Source organism: Neopsephotus bourkii, unplaced genomic scaffold (genome assembly GCF_033783945.1).
Source record: "Neopsephotus bourkii isolate Nb327-2 ecotype Australia unplaced genomic scaffold, CSIRO-AGI_Nbou_v1 NB_719, whole genome shotgun sequence".
NCBI classification, from domain to species: Eukaryota; Metazoa; Chordata; class Aves; order Psittaciformes; family Psittacidae; genus Neopsephotus; species Neopsephotus bourkii.
The window spans coordinates 1,973,419-1,996,899 of record NW_026901218.1 but is presented as its reverse complement, the minus strand read 5'-3'; the positions used below and the strand labels follow the sequence as shown (position 1 = coordinate 1,996,899).

At 43.9% G+C, this 23,481-nt stretch overlaps 1 protein-coding gene across 3 annotated transcripts in view; it reads right to left on the bottom strand.

The window, feature by feature from the left end:
* Window positions 1-23,142, bottom strand: part of PTPRG (protein tyrosine phosphatase receptor type G) — a 404,332-nt gene extending 381,190 nt beyond the window's left edge. The window contains exons 1-2 of one of the 3 annotated variants that reach the window (XM_061354220.1): window positions 22,838-23,142; window positions 21,198-21,314 (exon numbers count right to left, since the gene is read on the bottom strand). In XM_061354220.1, coding sequence (XP_061210204.1) covers window positions 21,198-21,314; window positions 22,838-22,925 — 205 coding nt within the window. In that variant the 5' untranslated portion in view covers window positions 22,926-23,142. Of the gene's footprint in view, window positions 1-21,197; window positions 21,315-21,495; window positions 21,752-22,837 lie in introns of those variants that run through there. The other 2 variants (XM_061354222.1, XM_061354221.1) reach the window with 2 other exon arrangements.
* Between the last annotated feature and the right edge of the window lie 339 nt (window positions 23,143-23,481).

Below are 23,481 nucleotides of genomic sequence, written 5' to 3'. Positions count from 1 at the left end.
GCTATTAACTCCCACTCAGAGTGAACCTATGCTACTTTCATAGTCACCCGCATAAATATGTTTTGTCAAACCACAAAATTGCAGGGGAAAAAAAAGAATGAATAAATGACCATTTGGGCTACATCATTATCATTTCAGACTACAACCAAATCCCATTTTCCCTTTACAAATTCAATTCCCATCAATAGCCCCATACATCAGTAGCTGCTCATGTTGGTGGCCTCATTTTTTACATTAAAAAACTGGGAAGATTACTGCCAGTGTATAATAGGCAAACTGCATTTTCAATTCCCAACACATGTGCTTCAGGGGAAAAAAAGAAACAAGGTAAGGAGAAGAAATTCAAATGAATGCACTGCTATCAGCTGTGTATTACCCTAGCAACATTACCATACTTCATATCTTTGGTTGCATACTTTACAGGAAAAAAAACCCACCACTATGCTGACATTCAATTCTTTTAGCATTTTACTGAATATTAATTCATTCCTTGGGTTTCTGTTTTATTTACCCAACAAAACCAAGCAGAAATGTGGCTTTCTGCTTATATAGTTTTTATTTACTTGGGCAAATCTTTTCCCTGTGACCAACACAGGTAACACAAGCCCCATGTCAGCTGAAGTGCTGTTTTACAGGAGACAAGATAAGAATCCAAAACAAGGAGAAAACAAAGCAAAACCCACATGTACTGAAAAGCTCAGACAACTTTTTGGTATGCCAAACCTTCTCTTCCACCCATTCTATGAAGCATCACAGTGCAATGAAATCTGCAGGAAACAAAACTCGAGACTTCTCAAAAGAAAACTGTAGTGCATCTCTATTACTACTACAGCTACAAGTACCCAACTCACTGTGTAACATGAACTGAATTTCAGCATCTGTGCTGCATGGATAATTCAGGCATGGCTGATCCCGGTAAACACTCATTTTGTTTGTGATGGGCTGCAATGCAACAGAGCAGCTCTTCAGGGAATTACAGCAGGCAGGTAGTTCCTGCCAGTCACTTTGAGGGTGCATCTTCCCACCAACAGACAGCAGATTCAGATGCAATTCCAATTAGTGCTAATTGTTGTTCTCTCCAAGTTCCTCCGCAGCCAGAGATGGCAGAGTCTTCACACGTGGTTCTTAACATAAGTGGCAACACTAATTTTGATCATTTGAAAATCCTTTCTGGATGCAAAGCTCTAAGCTTGGTAAATAACTTCAGCCATGTGAAAGCTTGGTTAAATGCCCTCTACCCTAAGAATTCTGCATAAATATTTTTCTTTACCTCACATGTCATAGCTCCCTGCATAGAAAATCACTGGCTTGGAGATTTTCATGCTGCATTTCTCTAAATAAGCTTGTACTTTTTAGGAGACCTTGACAAAGTTTTAAACCATCAAGTGCACACTGACAAGTTATTTGAATTTAAAGTGAGGAGTCCCCACTCAAACCTCACACACAGCTCCCATAAGGGGCTATACTCTGCTGCTGTATACAGGGCTGAAGGACCTTCTCCAACAGTGGCAGCAGCCAATACTGTTCAAAACAGGCTGTGTCCAAAATACTCTCGTAGCAGAGCAAAGCAGGGCTGCTTCTGGACAGACCTGGAGCTTCCTTCCCTCCAGTATCACCATCTTCTTCCTCGCAGACTTCTGTTGGACCCTTTGGAGCTATAGGAACCCTGCCAGACGCATGTAGGGCTTTTGACAATAGGAGCCGCACCACCCAGTTCACCCTTCCCTCTGCAGGCACAGATCTGCTCAGCTGTACCAAGAGCTGCCCACAGTTTCCTGTAGGCCCATGTCCATTAACACAAACAGAGCACATCAGCTCAACAGAATCTTGCAAGTTAAATTCAGGTCAATACAGTATTGTCATATTCATCAATGGAGAACTTTAAAAAGAAAACAGTTGTTTGGTACAAACAACATCTCATTCTTCTCCCATGAAGTATCTGCACCATTTATGAAACCCGCAGTGAAAGACAAATATGGTTTCAAAAGGACGTTTTGAGAATACAGTTTTTACACTGCAATTTCACACCAATTCTGCAAACAGCAAAGTCTGTCTTACCAAAGACACTCAAAAGTCCATCTATACAGACCCTTTCAAGTTACTAATGCAATTTCAAGACTAAAACTGTGTCTGCTGCCAACATTTCATGTCTTAATCATTGAATGTTTAAATATACACATCGACAAAACAAATGTCATGTCCACAGACCACAAGCTCATAAAGAAAAAAAAACAAAGAAGTAAAATGTTAACAATTAATTAAAACAGTTCTCATTACCTCAATTTCCATCTGCAATTATAATCATTTCCCATTTCAAATATCTGCCACATTTTATTCTTAATTAAAAATTACATCCTTGCAATGAAGTGCAACAGGAATTAACAATTCAAATGCTATCTATGCAAATTTGTTAGTCCTTTGATTTCTCCACCCCTTTATGCAAAGTCATGTGTAGGTTCATTTTTATTAAGCTCATGTAACTTCACTGAACGTCTCCTGCTCTGAACTCTATACATAATATTTCAATCCAAGGACATAGAAATAAGTTGTAAATGGGGCAATTTCTTTTGAAGTCTCATACCATTGATTTAAGAATCAATACATATGTGAAGAGGTATCCTTCCTAAGTAATTTCAGTACAAAATTGTGTGAAATTTTAAGATTTAAAGACACTTTACATTCCTGAGGGTATTAACAGCCATTTCTTCAGGCCCTGCTGTGTAAAGCCAATGGAGAAATCACTGCAACACAATAAAACCACAACTACCTACTGGAACCTAAAGTTCCAGTAACTCGACTTCTCAACCTGACTCTCTGCCCTCCACCCTTCCATAACCATCTCTTACCCAATTTGGTTTTCCCTCCCTCTGCATTTTGAGCTTTCATTCCAGATCTCTTCCTGCTTCACCAGCCAAGAGCAATCTCTTTTAAGACTGTTTAGGTGAACAAACTCAACACATACAGTATTAGTGTCTCCAGATACAAATCATTTGCCCACGTATTCTGTGGATTTCAAAGCAGTTCAGCAGCAAAGCAGCACTAAAGCAATAACTTGTTTCCAGATGTTTCAGCACCTGTTTTATACTGAAAAAACTGAAGTTTAAAACTCATTTAATAACAGTATCACTGTAATAATATACGCATAATAACATCAACATCCTACCAGTGCTGATCACTGCCTTGCCCAAAGCTACTCTTCAATCCCATTTCAGCAGGAAGCATTCAGTAAGGGACCAGCTGAAACAGAGGTGTACACATACAATGCTGGGCAATATTCCCACCAAGGATCAGCCAGCTCCTCACAAGAGGATGCCTGTGACTGCTGTGTCCTGGCTTTCCTGACAAAGGACAGCATCCTGCAGCTCGGAAAAATTAAGGTATCATACAGCACGTTTTCGTCAGCTGTATGACAGCAAAAGGAGGTTATTCAGAACAGCAGTTAGCTGTGGATACTCAGGAAACAAGCAAAGGTGGCCAGCTCCTTCACAGATAAGATCCATACAGAGATTACTATTACAGACTGGAAGGTGAATTTCTCAAGGTCCAAAGGGCAGTGCAATGGCTTTAAACTGAGTATGTACTTAGGAGGCAATTAGATGCATCAATATGAGGCACAAGAAAAATGCAGCAGATTGGACAAAGACCTGCAGTTTACCAAATTACAAGAAATGTCTCAAAGTCAAATTATGCAAACATTTACACAAATTACACTGTAACCTTCCAAGGAAGAGGTCTGCATTGTATTCCAAAAACCTCATTGTGTTTTATTAATAAATTCTGGCAAGAGGAAGTTTGAAGTCATACATTTCTTTCACTGTCTGATTTAAACCCCCCTTTATTCAATGATCTTTTTCTGTCATAACCTCTTGATCTAATTTAAGCAGAGTACATTCTCTTGCTACGAGTGTAATTTTCATTTAAGTTGCTATAATGTGTGCACAAGGAATATGTCAATTCAACTCACAAGGCCCACAGAGCACACTCAGGAGAAGTCAAAGGAAACTTTTACACCCAAACTAACTTACTTGTTTCTTTCCCAGCCTGCAAAAACTGCTCAAGATTAAGGCAACCAGAAAGGACTAAGATGCCTGATGGCAGTTCCCTGGCATTGCCTTCTGCTTATCTCTCACTCTTTTAAGATACAAGCAGTCTCTCTCTCCCCCTCCAATTATGTCATTTGTCCTTTGCTAACTCTTATCCACATTAACAACAGAAAAAATTCCTTCTATCTAACACTGTAATTGCAGGAGCTTTAAATAGATAATTTAACCTTGGGAGGATGTTAATTTTCACTGAGCATATCGCTCCAATCTCTGAAACAGACAAACCCTTCCACCTGAGCACACCACTCTTTAATTGTCACAGCACTGTCAGATAATTCATTTCAAACAGTTGATCGACCCAGGGGGAGTATAAATGTCCAAATATTTAACAGACAATGATGCCTTTTAAAATGAAAACTCAGGCTTGCGAAGATGGCTGTAGCGTGACCAACAACATACCAATACCATCACCCAAAGACAATTTACTTTATATACCAAAAAGAACTGCTTTTTCAGACACTGTTCTGCAATCAGTGGATAAATCAGTTTTGATCTGTCTCAGCCACTGCACATCAGTTCACAGCTCCTAGCCTCCCTCAGAAGAGGCCTCTCAGAAGAGGGGCTATCTGATTAAGAGAAATGGAGAGACTACAGCTATTTGTCCTCTTTGAAAAAGTCCACCACCTCAGTATCAACACTGACTTCAGGATTACGAAGCTCAAGAGCAAACCAGATTTATCCTGAAGCCAGCCATAAAGAAGCTCAAAGGGTGAAGGTGTAACTGTAATGTCCTGTAGGTCAGAGAAACTCCGATAACACTGAGGAAAGGCTTTTTGCTTAAGTGTAGGGTGGTCTGATAGATAGGCGCATCCAAAAGGAATTCATGACATCAAAGGTAAAAGCAACTTACCTCTTCTTCATTGTCAAGGTACTCACATTCAGCACTGTCAAACATTAGGATGTCTCCTAGCCTGATAACCATTGCCCACACAGATACTACAGAAGCGTCATGAGCATCTTGGATCCACTCAGTCTATTGCTGTTCAACAATCACTTCTTGTCTTCATTCCCAACCAGAGAAACCAGCTAGGCTGATTGACACCAGCATGTACAACTCACAGGCCAAGAAGACTTTCTGGCAGCCTTGCTTCACTGATGGGATGGCAGTGCACCAAGATCCTGAAATCCCCCAGCAGAAAGGTGCTCCTCTCTCCCAGGATGCAAAGAGCTCCACAGTACCCTGGCTACTCTCTTAGCTCTTGATCTCTACAGGGATTAAAGCAGAAGGAAGCCATTTGCCATCTGATTAACCGCAGAACAGTTAGGGCTGGAAAGGTCCTTAAGATCATCTAAATTAATTAAATTCAGCTGAGGCCAAAACTGCAGCTCAGGAGTTCCCCTTCTTTGCCATCCTGGCTTCAGCAAGCTCATTCAGTCAGCTTTGACTGCATACACCTGCGCATGCAACTGCTCCACCTTGTGCAGCAAGTCTTAAAAGTACCATCAATAACTCTGCCAGCGCCCCACTGAGCCAGTCCAGGAGGAGGAAAACACAGACACCTCCAGACATACATCTTCAGCTATCTGAACTCCCACATTAACCAAACCAGAACCTTCAAGCAACATACTCACACAACTAGAAGAATGCAACGAGGAATATAACAGTGTTTCTCTGACCAAAATAATGCATGTCACTGAATGCAAGGAAACCACTAGATGTCTTCCTTAGTGCCTCCTTTCACTGCAATGCTTTGAGCATCACCACAGGATACAGGAACAATAAGAGCCAGGACAGACTCTGCATATGGGTATATTGTGATAAACATCATCCAAACTATTCATTAAAATCAGAGGTGACTTTGGTTTAAGGAGAACAAAGGAGGTCAGTTTGCCACTCACAAGTGCAGTGTGTTCACACTGGCCTTCATTGCCAGGAAGGCAGGGTACCAGATTCAGCTTTGCTGTAGCTGTCAGATCCAACTCCAGTAACAAAAACTAGAGCAGTTCAACCTGGTTTGACGGTCTGGAAGTGATGGAAATGAAAACTGTCATCTGAGGAGTGCTGGTTACTTACAAGCCAAATTCAGAAGGTATTTTTAGCATGTTTGTCCAGCTTTGTCATTTCTAAATTAGTTACAGCCCAGTCCATTGGTGTCCTTCTCTGGGATCCTGGAACACCAGCAGACACAGAGGTCTTGAGAAGCAACACACCCCACAGCTCTTAGAGGTCTACGCTTCTTCAAAGACAGGTTCAAGCCAGGCATCAGTTTTGGGTTCCCCCCCCCCCAAATTATCATTAGAACCCTTCAATTATCTTATGCCTACAATACCCTACAATCTGGTATATCACCCTACGCAACTTTCATGTCATTGTCACTTTGGAATTCTCACGTGTTACACAGTGAGCATTTCTGGGCTTCACAAACACTCCTTGGAATGGAACACAGCGGAACTGGGGAAGAAGTGGCAAAGAAAAATATAGCTGAAGTTTTTATTAAAGTACATGCTAAAATTAAACTGGTTTTTAGAACACCAATACATGTTTTACACAGAGACTGCTGCCACTGTTCCTATTGTTTTCTTAGTCTTTTTCTTGAAACACCAAAGAAAACATATAGTTGATAAAATGGAGCACAGGCAGGAAGAGGGAGCAATCTGACTGTAAACATGATAGTACAAATAGCTGGCTTCTTCGCTGGCTTTTCGCATTGAAAGAAAGGCATTTATAGGTGTTAGTGTTTGAAAACACACAATCTTCACACATTTCCCCTCCATGACACAAGCTGCCCAAACTGATGAAGCAACATGTAAACAATAAAACATCAATGCCATTGTAGCTTTTCAAGGAAGAAACTGCAATGAAGCATCATTGTCCTCTACCAACACATACTCCACTTGACAGTTTTTCCTTGTCAACATTGCACTAAATCACTCACTAGTCAGATTCCATCTGACGTCGCGCCACTCCAAACTGAAGGTGGAAATCTCCACTGAACAAGGAGGTTTTGTCCGCAAGAAAGCAGAGTCCTGTGTAACTAATTACCTACCACTGTGAAACACAGCCTTTCTCCACATCACTTCAACTCCAGTGCAGAATTAACCGGTGTTACCAGTTTTCATGTACAACCCCGGCTTCAAAGTTTACCAAAAAGCATTCGCTAAACACACTTCTGCCAAAGGAATCACAAGGCCACCTGACTTCAGTATCATCTAACAAAGAAGTTTCCAATGCTATAAAGAAGCCTCATCTGTTCTTTGGACATGACCACTCTTCAGAAAAAAAACACAAAACCTTATTTCACAGTTCTGTCTACAACAGTGAATTCAGACACACATTATAAATACCAGATGCGAAGTCAGTTCTTCTCTGCTGCTATGACACCTGATGAATGTTCGCTCTAATCCACCTACTAACTGCTTTACTAATGGAAGAAAACTATTCAAGTATGTAATTCCTAAGCTTAATTAATATTAATGACAGGTTTTAAAAGCAGTAGCATTCATACATAAATATATATATGTATAGCAACACACAGAAACTTTGAATGCAAAATAGCACTTCAGAAGTGCTCAACAGACAAGACAGAGCAAGAGACTGATCACAGAGCAGCAGAGCATCCTCCTTAGCAATAAGGGTGAGATACAAGATATCTGAGCAACCAGGTCCTGATGTCTGAAATACTGCTCCAACTGCTCATCAGCATAGTGGTGAATGACATCTGGCCTCAGCTTACACTTTCAGGCACTGAGAATTCCTGCTTGAAGCCCACGTAAAGCCTGGGTAGCAAACACTGCATTAGCGTAAGTGCCCAGCCACACTGGAAAAGGATGGGGCAAAGAGAGGAGCACCCAGTCCAATTGGAAGCATTCATGTAGGGGAGATACAAAAACATTCAGCAAGACACTACAGTGCTCAAGAAGGCAGCACTGCACCTCTTGCTGGACTTTGGTCCAATTCTTCAGCCTAAGGTCTTTCTGCGAGGCTGCAAATATTAAAGACACGAACACTGCATTATCTTTACAGTCCAGCAGAAAGATATCCAAAGCACTTTTACATATATCTGTAGCCACAGCATTAGCTACTTCACAACTATCTTGGCACCACTGAAGTGTCAACCTGGAAAGAAGAACACAGCAGTCACGTAACAGAAAGCAAACATGTAAGCAGGCCTCATACAGCCCATGTGTGAGACCAGCAAAGCATTAAGCAGCCAAACAAACTGAGCTTTCTCTACTTGCAACCATGAGAGCTAGCAGAAGGGTCCAAGTTTTGTTGATGCTGCCTGTATCAATGACAGCAGAAGTCACTGAAAGGCACCAAGGGAAACACTGAACAATCCATCAGCTTTCCAGGGCAGGCAGGACAGTGCTTTGATCCTTTATTTTGCTCAGTATTTTATGGCCCAGACAGTCAATGGTTACAGAAATGGTGTTCATCAGAACCACACATTTTATTTCCAACTCATCCAGAAAGAATACTCCTTGTAAGGAGTATTTCCAAAGAATGCACTCAAATGCAGCAAACTCCAGGATGTCCTTTGTTTCACAATAGAAGCAAAAAGGCAAATCAAACTGTAAGCCCTGTTTTCTCACACTCAGTGTCTGTAGCTTAGAAACATTCAGTTTTGCCAAGAAAGAGAGCACTGCTTTATTACAGTGGGTGCTCATCATCCCAGTTCAACAGCAAGCACAACTGTCAGGTAAATTAAAAACTGAAGATCAGAACAGAATTATTTAGCAAGTGAACTTGTTACTAATAGGGTGCAAATGAGACAAGCTAGAGTTGTTAGCCGCTGACAGCACACATCTCACAAGCCTCATCTGGCTCTGCAGAGAGTCTGTACCTAAAATGCCTTATGATGCCTCCCAAATACAGAAGCCAACGGGAAAATGCGATGTCAAGACTACAGAAATAAAGAGTCATTGATCAAGACAGCAATCAAAACTATAAAGTGTGAAGGTATACTCAAGACTACTGCGAAACTACAAGATTCCTCAGACCCAATGAAAAAAGTTCATTTTCTTCCTAAGCTGGTTTTCACCTTGAAAGCTAATTGTTGAAAGAGAAAAGGTCACACTGCTTAATAACATGAAACAGAGAAAGCAGTGCATGCAGATAGTGTTTGACGTGAGGTATTAATTATCTTTTTGACAGAGAACCTATTTGTGCTGTAATATATCACATGCATTGAACTATGGCTTGGGAATCACTCACAATAGCTGTCACCAACGTGGAGGCAAGTCACTTTTACCTTCCATCCCTAGATCATTGTGTGCCAGGTCTGCTCATGTGCTTTTAAACACAGCTGGCTTCTTGGCACATAAACATGAATTCCTGTGTGATTTTAAGTGATTGGTTAAAAAGAAACTGTTTGGTGTTTTTACATCAAACTCAAGAGATTTACATACAACTGTTCAGTTGCCTTCAAGGATGAAGAAAATCTGCTTTTCATCCTTGTCATCTAGTTACTAATTATGTTTTGCTCTTACAAAACACTGCTTTAGCAGTTTTCTTGAGGGAACAGACTCTTGTTTTCATTACCAGACTAGCCAGATCTGCCTCTTTTTGCCCTTGGTTTCCCATCTTGATTCATTAACATACCTGAATCAAAGCAAGTGGAAGCAAAAAGTGAGAAAAAACTGAACCCAAGAGATTAAAGCAACAGGTAGCTCATAGTGCTCAGGAACTAAAACAGAAAATGAGATTTATACCATCCAAAAGGTTCTTGTCTTTGGAAGGAAAACTTCCAGCAATTCGTAAACATTTCTGATGTTATGAGAAGCAATGGCCAAGACCACAGAAACCCAAAGAGTCATCTAATAAAAACATCAGCATGCATTTAGTCTCACTTTGCATAACTTAAAAGATGCAGAAGAACAGAAATGCTCATATAGACATTGGCCCAGCACTGGTAGATGCTGTACCTGGCAAACACCGAACCAAAAGAGCCAGATTCTCCACCACAGCAGCTGGTCTGCCATTTCTGGAAATGTTGTTTCTTAAGACACAAACTGTTTCTTCCAACTAGCTACCTATATCAGGGACAGGAAGCCTTGCCACTGAGAACTGAACCTTCAGAAACGTAGAGTTTATGTTTCCAATTAAACCATTTTCCACAGTAATGTGACCATCTCCATCCATTTGGGCAGCCTCCACTACAAACTAAGGAAGGTGATTTCCTGCCCCTGTGATCAACTTGCCAGAGCAGCAACACATCCCATTTCAAACACTTGCAGCAGAAAGTTACCTTCAGATATTTACTCTAATATTATGTTATGGTTCACCACTGTCTTATCTAGGAAGTACAAACATTGCTTCAGTCTGAATTCCATGCTGAATTTGACCCAGGTTAACTGTTATTGCTGGCACTCTGCTGGCTGTGTGCTAAAAGCCAGCTGACAACATGACAACAGCTTCTTATATGAACTGGTGTGATGCAGAAGGATCCAAGCCAAGGACTGAAGACAGTGAGACCCAGACTGTACGTTTTCCACTGAAAGTCCTCCCTGCAGAACACTGCCCAAATGCACCAGGGGGAAGTCTGTGCTCGGCTGCCAGTGCAGGATTCCTCTGTCAACAGCACTCACCACAGCCCCAAGCATATGCTTCCCCTCAAGATGTTTTTAAACTACTTCTAATTGCCAAGAGTTCTTTATTGCAGCTATTTCTCAGCAGTGATTTAAAATACATGTTTATTTTTAAATTATTGTTGACATTCTCTTAGGTACATTGGAAAATAAACCCCTTCCTCCATATGCAAAAATTAAGAATTAATGAGGTCTGGCAATTACCTTGATGGAAAGAACAAAGTGGCTTATTTGAACATACAGAGGTTTACCAAAGAAAGTCTGCTTGAGTAGTTAAAAAACAAATGAAATTGCTTCTTATTGATTTTAATTTAGGTTGAAACACTGGCTGTCTCTGCAACAAGGCCAGAAATGGAAACAACTGTAAATGAGTACAAGATGTGATAAGATAGACAGATTCTGAAGCAATCTAGCATACAGATGACCTCAGTTTAGACAGTAGCTAAAATATGATATCATACATATGGATCAATAGGTAAGTTTGCATTTGTCTCTGCTCCAAAAGCTGGAAAGCTACATGCCTTTTTTTCTTACTCTAAAGTGTTGTCCAATTAAGCTCTACTGGTTTGCTGGGTTGTTTTTTTTTTTCCCTTACAGATCCTCTAGATTCTAATTTACAAATAAAATTAAGAGAAGCAATTAAATGTTAAGTACTATCAGCATGTTTCCCCAAGTGATGTACATGTGCAATAGAAGTAGTCCAATTGTGATACAGAAGGCCAGGTTACAAATTGAAATACATTTGTATTACCATTACTTGCAGGCTTCACGCTCCAGTAAGTAATACCATTGGGCATCAGGCTCCCCTTCCACGCACAGCAGAGGCTCTTTGAACACACAGGCTGCAGCTCCACTTTATTCCTCCAGTCCCCAGAGACAACCAGGGACTTCAAATGTGCAGTAAGGTATGTACAGCACAGAACAATGCTGGAAGGGACTTTTGGTGATGGCCATCTAGTCCATCACTGTAAAGACTAGTTGAAACCTTCCTGGCAGACTGCCTGCTCACTGTCCTGTGCTCTCCAGGCTGCATGTGATGCCAGCACCTGCCTGGCTCACACTGCACTACATCCTCCTAAAGCACATGAGAAGTATCAGTATTGATGAAGCACGATTAAGATTATGATCCCTTCAGCATGCCAGACATTGATCCAATATTAGCTGCTAGGTAGGGATCAGGGCTTCTCACCATTTTTTGTGAAGACTATCGTAGTTGCAAGATTGGACTCCCTCTCTACTTTAGTCATAAGGATCTCTTCACCTTCTCTCCTACCTTCAGGGACACCAGTCTCTTCCTAGACAGGGTAACATTAGCTGCGAGAGAAGGAATTGTTTTTCCTCATCTGAGGCATGGTGCAAGTTTGCCTAAAACAATCGAGGTGGAAAGTGAAAGCATCCAAGGGAAGCCACCCTAGTGGAAAAAGGGCCATGGCAACAGAGCAGATCTTCTAAACTCTTGCAGCTGGCTCAATATCCAGTCCTCTGCATCCAGCAACGGCAGAAAAAGAGGACACTACAAGAAACACTTTATACCAAAAGCAGCAGCATGGTTTTGGTATAAAGGGGGAAGGGAATGGATGGGGACAAAACCCATGTTCCTAAGAAATCTACTGCCTCCTTGGGGCTACATTCAAGCTGTAACCCCCACTTCTGAGTTTCTGATGAAGCTCAAGTGTTAGCCACATCAGTGTTATCACAGAAGGGTGACAACTATGACCAGAAAGTCACAGTCATGCTCTGGAGCTGTAAACTGAAAGCTTCACACAATGCTTAACAGAATTCAAAGCCAAAGAAATCTGTTTTGGAGAACTCCACAGCAGGCACCTGGACTATTATGGGATGTACTCAAAGCTGCCTCCTTAAAAACTGTTGGGCTGCTAAAGGAAACAAAGCCGGAACAAACGATGACACTAAGACTGCAGAGGACTGCAGTCAAAGAGGGCTGCCTTGCTCACCAGTGTTAAAATCACCATTGCAGCATTGCACACATGGAAAAAAAATAATAAAAAAAGAGATATATTCAAAGAGTTCACTTCATTAAAGTTAAAACCCTTACGAAATCTTGATCCAGGCCACATCCAGTGAACAGCAGACTATGCTGCTCAGCACTGACTTCAATAACCACCTTTAAGTCATAGTAGGCAAACAATAAACATGCTCTTTCTTGCTGCAGCAGAAAAGCAAGTCACTGAAAATCCTTGGACAAACAAAAAGGGCAATAGCATCATGCACGTATGATATGAATATGACCAGTGTTGAGCTCTGGTGTGCACCCTTCTGAAAATAAGTTGGGGGGGGGGAAATAAAGAGGAAAAGAAAAAGACTGCTACAAAAATTGTGTAAGGACTACATGAGATCTGACGGCAAAGGGCTGTGGAGTTTGGTCACTGAGTTAATCAGGACATGGTGACATGGTTTTATTGTAATGGTAACAAAGTACCAGAGAGCTCTTTAAACAACTAGAGAAAAGCCGAACATAAAAGACAGTTGTTAAAGTGGATGTGTATTTGCAGTTCGAGAATCACAGCTACAGTGACTAAATCACTTTTTGGGTTATTTATTTTGGGGACTGTTCAAGGAAAAGCAGGTGGGTATATTTCAATCTGCATCAAAGAAGCAATTGATAAAAAACACACAAACAACAGACAGCTGTTGACAGAAAACCTCAAAGCTTTGGTAAAAAATTAGGTGCAGTGTAACAGAGCAATTCCCAGGACTGATACACATAACAAACATACTCCAAAGAGAATTTTAATGGAAGGACTGGACACCTCTGCTTCACAGCAAGCACAAAGAGGTGGGTCTACATTTCACCGCCTAGTAAAAGCCTCCAAGAAGCATGAAGGCAGTATTAAAACATAAAGGCAGTATTAAAACTGAGCACCTTTGATAGTAAGCCAGCCTATGGAAATACTGAAAAGAATATGCACAGTTGCTCTTGAGTAATGTGCTGATGAGGGTTACTGTGCAAATCCTCACCTGACGAAAGATGCCATAGATACATTCGTATCAATCGTGCTAGGACTATCTGCAGCAGCAGAGGACCTGCCATTAAGATAAAACGTTACGAACTTGCACATTTTGCACCTCAGGTTTACTAAGATGACAGTGAATTAATTCACAGTAAACAGAAGCACTTTACAATGCATAAACAATGTAGTAAGAAACAACTTTAAGAAAAATCACAGTTTCTGAACCTGCTGCCACTGAGCCCATCCTTTTAACACTTATTTAAATAGCTAAAGCTGCACAAAGGTGTTGCTTTGGAACACGAACACTTTTCCAGAAACTGTATAAATCTGATGCAAAACCCTTGGGCAAAGTAGGAAAAACAAACAACTAATTTTAGAACCTGAACACTCCATTAGCGATTCTCACCAATTAAAACATGATGCAACTGCTGTCAACAGGCAAAGTTTAGTTGTAGTTTTAAGCATGGATTTAAATTCAGAATACAGGAGCTACTGCACTGTAAGAGTATGAGTAAACTAGTTACAAGTAGCAGGGAGGCCAGCAAGAACAAACCTTCAACTGGCTCTCTATGCCTACCTGCTGAATGGATGCAAATGCTAAGAGACAAGTCATGCTGCACAAAACCTTATTTCCACTTGGACTGCCAGAAATCTATGCCACAATCTCCCAAAGTCTGCAAGCACTTTAGGAATCTAAATACCAGTGAAAGTCTATCGAAAAATGTAATCCCTAAATTCACTTGTGATAGCAATGTAGATCTGTACTTAATTATTTTAAAGCTAGTAGTATCTTTATTGGCTCAGCTTGGAGTTTCCACAGGGAAAGCAGGACAGACACGACAGTCTCATGCTGAGGCACACGATAAATAATGATTAAATTGAGACTTAGATAAATACACATCCATAAGGAGAGCATTTCTGAGCACACCAAAATGACACAAGGCAGGACTGGTCCTCAGCAGTGCAGGGTTTACTTCACAGACATCCTTCTTCTAAAGGAATGGAATGAGGCCCAAAAAACCTAACTTGCTAACTGTTGAGTATGAGCAAGGGTCAGGACAGAGCTGTTTCTGTTTACCTCTGCAGTAGAAAAATGGCTTGCCCAGTGCACTGGCACAAGGGATGCCACCTTCAGATCGCGCACATTCAGCGTTCGCCACTTGTCATGGTGAAGTCCTCTTCCACTCTGGGAAACTAATACTGCTGTTTAAACCAGTCTGACAAACTGACTAGGCAATTCCAGGTCTAAGACTTCAGACTGATAAAAATAGGATAGCCCAAATTGCAGATGCTTTTATAGGAGTAAGGAAAGAGCAAGGCACTGCTTGGATTAAAGCAAGTATACAGAATTATGTCTGTCTTTACAAGCTTCCTGCAAGGACAGAAGATGGAAAGAGTGAAGTGCAGGAAAACTGAACTGCCCACTTTGCCTGCAAGGAGTTACCAGATAGTTTTCCATTACTGTCAGCAGGATAAGCTGACTCCCAACAGAACTTTCACAACACTCGGTCAGGGAGACAGGAGCATTCTGTTTCAAAAGAAGAGAATAAAACAGCTATCACAAGACCAAATAATAGCTCACATTTTGCTCCTAAATATCAATGCAGCTCTTCAGAGCTCAAGGTATCACTCATTACATATCTGCAAGCAGGGAAAAGGACTTTTTCAAAGCAGCTTTCCCCAGCTAAGCACCCAAGTCTCAAAGCACCTACATTTCCTTTACTAAAGCCTCCATGCTCTGAATGCAAACCCCCTCAAAGGGCACTGGCACAGGATAAGCACATTCAGGCATAACTGCAGCATTTATGCACAGGCAGCCTGCAATACCCACGTCAGTTGAGGTTTTATGTGTCAGTGCTGCTGGCAGGTGCACAATGCGGTCAAGTTTTAAGTTCTAGAAAATGGTTCATCATTATTCAAATGACTTGGTAATGAAGAACGCTGGTACTTCAACTCCCAAGCAAACTTGGTGGTGCATAATAAAACCACATGAAGAAAAACAGAAAGGCCGGGTACAAACTGATTTTACTTTAACCATAGTTCACTTGAAGAGTAATTCAAATTGCTGTAAAGTGAGCCCATTCAGTGTAATAAAAACAGATCTTACAGTGATTGCACAAATTTCTCCATTTCCTTACTGCCCTGTGTCCTCCCTCCTCCTCCAGTCAGCTGGGGAGTTGATTCACCACCAGTTTCCTTCAGTTTCCCATTAGCAATCAGAGAAAAGGAAAAATTAAAAAAGCACAGCAACACCCATGGAGTACTGCAGGATCTTCACTGCTGTGCTTGCAATCTGCACCCTCATTCATCTGTTCATTTGCTGGGTGGGATGAGCCTCTGCTTAGGCTATAAATATGTGAGAGCTCAAGGCGTTAACCACCATGCCCTGGCAGCTGTGCCTCAAGAAGACAACTGTACTTTGAAAGGAAAGCACTTCAAGACATGACCAAAGGAGCCCTGAGTCATCTAAGAGTACCCCGTCCTCACTGAGGTGGGCAAGATCACTTTGGAGAACTGTACCATGTGTAAGCAGTGTTAAAAGAAAGAAGCTACTTTGACTTGTCCCAGGGTAAGTAATGTGGATGGGTAGCTGTAGCCTACAGCATGGATAACACGATCATCAGCACTACCACAAAATACTTTGTAATGGAAAAATTAACAGCAACCAAGGATCATTCTGCATTTCTTTTAGGCCTTCTCTGAAATTTTACAGACACACAAAAGCAGAAACTAGTGCTTTCATCTACAGTTACTCTCCTAGTTGGGCATCTCCAGTTGGCCAAGCCCCACATTTCCCTGCTTTACTTGAAATAGGGCATTAATTTACACCTTCCTTCTCTGCTTTGTTTCCAACCCCTGCATGTCTCTGCGAAACTGATACAGGTTAATTCTTCCTGTGAGTAACTCTGGCAATTGATGAAGTCACATTCCCACCAACCTGGTGGAAGAAGATGCAGGTTCAGTTTTCACTTGGAAGAAATATCGACAATTTACTTCCTGAAGAAGGGAAAGATGTGTAAAGATATTTAGGCGCGTAAAGCAGCAAGCAGTCCCCAAAAGGGATACATAAAAGCATAAATTAACACATTTGGTGCGTATCTGCATCCTTATACAACACCATGTCTTTCAAGAAAATTTGTCTGATGAGATTCCACTTCCCAAAATACTTAAAAATTGTTGTTCAGAATTAAACTTTAAGCAGGGTGGCATGTAAACATGAATAATTACTATTTTGTCAACACACAGAAGCAACTGTGATCTTTAAAAATGGAAGCACAGTAATTTGGGCAAACAAATCAGCTGTATTTCTTTGTAATTTCTCAGATTAAAGTTACACATTACCTAAAGCACAGTGTTAGTACTGCACCCTGATGCTTCAGGGCACATCATGCCACGTGATTATTCGGCTGCTAAAAAGCAGCAACCCAATGATAAGTGTTTTTTCAAGGACAGTTGAGATTAATAGCTTGAAGTCCATTTCTTGAACTCAACCATGAAACTTGAACATTGATATTAGAGTTAACGTTCATGTAATTTTATTTCAGAAAACTCTTAAGTATGTTAGGCCTTGAGCACTGCTCATAAGGTGGATAGAGTCCTCACCGCTGTCATTTCTGTAATTGGAAACAAACACCAACTATTAAATTTGCACATCTTGGTAACAGTCCAGCATTAACAGACTGCATGTACATAACTTCAGACACCTCTCCCCGCAAAGACCCAGGAACAGGGAGTGAAACCATCACCCCACCAAAATCAATAGGTGGGGTTTGTTATTTTTTTCCTACCCAGCAAGACCTATTTCCTCAGCAGAGGTTCCCAGCATGGCTGCAGAGGGGCAGATGAATGACATGACATCCCTGTGACACATTCACACAAGTTCCTCACTGCTCTGACCAAGACACCTATTTTCTGAACAGGATCAAAACCCCTTTTGTCCCCATTTCTTAGACAAAAAGGAGATAGCAGATGAGGAGCAGTAACAGAAATCCTAACTCATACATACATGCAAACATCCTCCTCACTCCTTCAAGCAGAGCAATGTCCCCAGCCTGGACATAGGTTTTTTAGACACTGCAGATATGACTGAGGGAATTCCAGTTATCCTCAAATTGTGTTCCTTTCTGTTTTGGATATGCCAAAATCCCTTCCACTGTGATGCCTCTTCTTCCTTTCCCAAATTCAATAGTCTCTTACCTTGGCTACTAGTGCAGATAGCTCCTGTGAGTACTCAAAGACTTTGGAAACCTGTGTCCAGGCTCTATTAACCACAAATCAGCTCCTGTAAACCTGCTAACAGATAGCAAAGCTCTCCCTCGAGTTTTTCCCCCAGAAGCACATAGCAAGCTCAGCTCTTACAGCGTGGGATAGGCTCACTTGACATTCTTTATCTGCAAGGACTCCATTAGCAATTTCCCGTAACGTAAAGCATATTTTAAAAAGGCACTGAAAATAAGGGATAATTAAAATGTAAGAAGTGTCATCTTCATAAAAGCCACAGGACTAAATAAAGTCTTGGAGGGCCCTCTCCTGTACGTTCCGTATTTCTCTACGTGCACAATGCACCTTCCTCTGCAAAACCTTTCATAAAGAAAGCCATTCTCCTCCATGCCTTTAGAAATACCTGAAGTAGCACTTGATTAGTAGAAGGGAAAAGCTCCTAGTATATTTCTTCCTCCAAGCAGGAGTCAGTTACATGTAAAATTAACTCTCAACTCAGAACTAGAAAGACTCAAAAATTCAAAACCCATTCACAGTTACCTGGCAGTGACCAGGTCAGCAACAATTTCATCCATTACCTGAGCACTAATGCAGAATCAAGAAAATTGCTTTCATTTATGCATCTAGCCCAAGAGAATACTAACAACTGTCACTCCTTAGGTGACAGGATCATCACAGCAACAGCTAATGACTGCAAACATGCATATTTTTTCCTTCACAAAAAAAATACTTATCCTCTCTTAGTAAAGCATTGAGAAACTGGATACCAAGTACATCACAGCAAGGTTAATATTTGTGCCTTGGTGATTTCTGGTACTGTGAATTTAGATTAATGAGCAAACAGACCCCATGGAAACAACCTCTCTTACCTTGTCTTAGTTTGATTTATTAAGCAATGCAATTACCAGTGACAAGCCCACAGAGAAATGCACTAAACACTTCAGAAAGAGCAAAACCTTGCCCACATATTGTTTGTGCAAGAATGACTCCCTCCTCTTATTGCAACCAAAGGAACAACAGCAAAAGATACCTACTTAAACAGTGAAAACCTATTACAGTCCTCAGAACAAAAGAACACTGCAAAGGCTTATTTTCTACATGGTTCATTTGTTGTCGCTGAACAAAGAAAATAAATAGCCTTTATGTTTCTTCAGAAAGTAAAGTAATTTGCAGGGGAGAGAATAAATGATGACCTCTCTTCAGTTTAAAGAGAACTAGATATGAAGTGGAGAGAAGAAAGATGCTCGTGAATTAACATGTAATGTAAGTGCCTTAATTCACTAATCCTCTCTAGAAAATGCCATGAAAAGGCACCGAAACATTTGTGGTAGATACTAAACAGTTAATATCTTGCCGGGATTCCCCGCCAAGACAAATTCCAATGATTTTCCATTGGATGCTGTCAGCACCAATGTCCTGTTATAGTCCACTGAGATCCTCCCTGCAGCTTCCCTGCCTCGGGCATCTCGGATGTACTGGATCAGAGTCTGGTTTATCATGCTGCCTCGCTCATACCCCCTTGCATGCACACACGCATGCACACCAGACATTACTGCTCTTCAGGAGGCAGCACACAGCAGTGAGAAAGCACTGACAGCAAACACAGTAGCTCTGTACAGCAACTAAACCCATAAAAACCCTCCTGGAAAACAGTTTGCTTTCCAGCAAACCTTTAGCCATGAAGAGCCCCAAAGCATTCTGAAGTGTTACACAGCTCTCTCAGGCCTTCCAGCACCAAAGAGTTTACCAACACACAGCAAACATCCACAGACCTACTACTCTCTGCTCACATTCATCTTCCTATTCAAACCATAATGCAAATATCAACTGGTTCAAACCTCACTGATGTATATCAGCCAGTAGTACAATACTGTCATATTAAACCCACATCACTGCTTGTTTTCCTGAAGCATTCCTGGAGCCTGCCTTCTGGATGTAATTACTGTACAATATATATCACAGAACCAGAGAGAAAGACTTCACTCTGAGGCCTGAAATTGAAAAGAAATCAATACAAATAAGATAAATGTTTCTTCAAGAGCTGCAGAGGTATTAACCCTTCTCTCCAACGTATTTGTTTTTTGCTTCAAATCATTTTACCATGTGAGAAACTGCTGGAAGGGCTGGGAGAGGATGGGTCTAATTGCTTTTATCTGCCTTAGGAAAAAAAGTATATTTTAGGGAAAAAGGAAAAGAAAGAAGTGGAAGTTCTTATGAAGCTCCCTGAATTTAAGCCTTACTTTCCCCACTCGCACAACCGGACGGACACAGCCAATGACTGGGGCCGCATCAGGCGCCCATCGAGGGTCAAGAGGAACAGTGGGAGTGTTCTGCTCGCGCACCCCACACCACCCCGCCGAAGCGCAGGGTACGGGGAACAACCAAACGGCTCCGGGGGGTGCGAAGCCACGGTCAGGAAAGCCCTTGATGCGGGAGGGGACGGGACACACGACAGTAAATCCAGCCCGCGCTCGAGGCGGGGTACGGCGCGCCGGCGGAGGGTTACGCGCGGCCCCGCGGGTAGCCCGGCGGCCCTAGAGCGCCTCTAACGGCCGACTGCGGGCACTGCGGAGGCGGCGAGAGCCGGAGCCCCGCGAGTTCCCCCGGCCCGGAGGGGCTTGCTGGGGGCGGACGCGGAGTCCCGGAGCCCACCCGGCCCCGGCATCCCCAGCCCCTGCGTTACGGTGCGGAGCGACAGCGACAGGCACAAGCCATGGGGTGCGGGTTATGTGTGCGTGTTAAGCACGGTGGGCGCTGGGTGCTCCCCGCCCGCATAACCCCTCTCCCGCGGGCGTGCAGTGGTGGCTGCACAGCAGCAGCCCCGGTGCGGAGCGGGCGCGCCCCCCACCACCACCGGCCCCGGCAAGGTGAGGCGCCGGCAGGGCGAGACACGCACCGCGGACACGGGTGCGGTGAGCAGAGACCCGCGCACAGCCAAGTTTTTGGCGGCGGAGGCGAGGTTGCAACAAGGGCTCAGAGCCGCGCTCCCTGCGGGGCGCCGGGCGGCAGTCCCGCAGCACAAAGGGGGCCCCGCAAGCAACCCCACGGAGCACGGCTAGCGCATAGGACCTCCCGTTTTCCGCCCGCTCCACTCCATCGCGGGCTGCAGTGCACCGGGAAGCTCAGATACCGTGCCGGGAACCCGGGCACCGCTCACGGCCCCACTCGCGGGCAACGCTGACCACAGCCGGGAGGGTGCTGCGGAGCTGAGGGAAAGCCGGCGTCGGAGCAGCCACTCCATCACCACGGTCCCTAGCGCATCCTCCGTACTCGCGGGGTGCCCCGGCGGCACCCCAGACGGGGGTCGCGGACACGTGTATCGGAAGCAGCGGGACCACCCTCCCCCCGCTCCCGAAGCGCCGCGCTCACTCACCGGGGAAGCACACCACATCATGGAGCACGGAGCTAGTGATTTTTAAGAAAAAGATCCACCAACACGGTTGCAGTAGCCTCCGCATGTCCAAAGCCGCACATCGAAAGGGGAGAGGGACTGAAATAATTAACGCACAGGGTGGAAAAAATAATAATAATTAAAAAGGAAAAAAATAAAAGAAAAAAACCCCAAACTTGTTGAAAATAAGTTTCTCCCGCAGCCCTCTCTCTTCCTGCGGGAGGAAGCGGGGGGCTCCCACTCGAATCTTCGGGGGGGGGGGCAAAAATAAACCCCTCACCCCGGTTGTGGGGTAGGGCAGAGACGCAGAGTCCCCCCGCTCGGCGGGGTGCGGGCCTCACGCTGGCAGCGGGGAGCGCGGCATGCCGCGGACGGGGCGCTCAGAGCCGCCTTCGCGCACGGGCGGGCGGGCGGCGGTCAGCCGGGGCCCCGGCGCGCTCCATCCTGCCGTACAGGAAGTGCCGGGCGAGCCCGGATCCTGGCGGAGACTTTAAAGCGGGGCGAGGGAGAGCGGGAGAGGAGGGAGCGCGGCGCAGCGGAGAGGCGAGGCGGAGGCGCGCCGGGCGCCCCGGAGGCGCGCCCCCGCCGCCCTTAAAGCGGCCGCGCCCGCTCGTGTGCGCGCACCCGAACCGTTGTCCCTGCGGCCTCCGCTGTGCCTGCGGAGTGTCTGTGTGTTGGGATGGGGAGTAGGGTAAAGAGCGTGACTGCGCCGCGTGGCTCTGCGCGGGTTTTGCGCGTGTGTGGCTGAGGAGAATTGCATCGTTACGCGCCTTCGGTGCGCGCTGCAGAGGGGTTGGGGTGTCCGTGTCCCCTCCACTTCCTGTGGACATCACTCTGTACCGTCAGCGGTGTTTGCACCCCAAATCCTGTCATTCTCCCCCATCCCCTTAGTGCTGCACATTGCCAGAGGTTCCCACACACAATCATGCAGCTCAGTGCTGCGTGCTGCCAGCAATACCCACATCACACAGCATCATTCTAGGGACTGCCAAAGGTTGTGTCCCCGTCTCCCAGAAGTCACACAGTTTTGTTTCCCCCTAGTACCCAATACTGCACTGGGCATAGCAGAGACCCCCTTCCCCCCTCCCCCCCCAATCTTTTTTTCTCCCCTAGTTAATACTCATCATTCTGGGTATTGCCAAAAGTCCCCCCTCAAATTGCTGGCTTCTCCCCCCCCCCCCCCCCCCCAATACTGTGCATTACACCACATATTTCCAGAGAGCCCCCTGTCAACATGAGGGAGCTGTCTGGTATTTTTGCAGAGTCAGGTGAAGGCTGTCCCAAGGCACTCTGTATCCAAAGCTTGATCCACAGCTCCCTACCCCCTCCCTCCTGGCAGCAGTTTTCTGAGTGATTGATAACTTTGCACAGGAAACAGAAACAGAAAATGGTGTGAATTCAGGATGAAGGGATGGCTGCTTGGACTTGGCATTTCCTGGCGGTTCTGTGGTCTGCTGAAGCTTAAATTTCATTCAGAAGTAGTTTTTGTCTGTGTCTTCGGTAATTATTTCCATTACAAGGATTCTGTTTCAGAAGGGAAAGGCTTTGGCAGGGGTTTATCAGTGCGTGCTGTACTCGGCTCTGGCTCTGTCGTTTGCCGTGACCATCTCCTCTTTGCTTACCTGTAAACCTTTCACATCTGTGATGCTTCCAGAGGAGAGGAGATGGGTGGTAAGAGGAGGAAGAGTAGGGAAATTCAAAAGAAAGCATATTTATTCAGTGGAATGGCAATGATTTTCTGTCCCCTTGCCTCAACTTAGGGATCACTAGAGCAGAGCCCTCAGGACTTGGGTATATACTGCTGTTGTGCTCTGGAAGAGGCTGTGGCTTTGTGTCCATCCAGGCTCACCCTGTGCCAAATCAGTGGATTACGCTGCATCCAAAGGGCCCCTGATTAGGAGGCATTTGTAGGTTTTCCTCTGACTTTCTCACCACATCCCAGCTTGTGCCTGCCAAAAATTACAGCTGGAAGCTAAAAGTGCAGCCCTTGCTAGGCCAAACTGTTTATCCCAATATGGATTTTACCAGTGTGATGATTTAAGGACCTGATTAGGCGTTCTCTGCCCTGGAGGGCACGACTTTCTCTGCAAAGAGAAGAGAAGGTGCTTGTGTAAGGATTTATCTAAAAGCAAGCAAAAAAAAAAACCTTACCTAAAACAAAGCAAAACAATTATGGGCCCCGATGCGAGTTCTTATCTGACTTATTATTCATTAAATCATTTCCCAAAACAGGTGGGGTTTGCAGGTTGCTTTCAACTCCCACAAA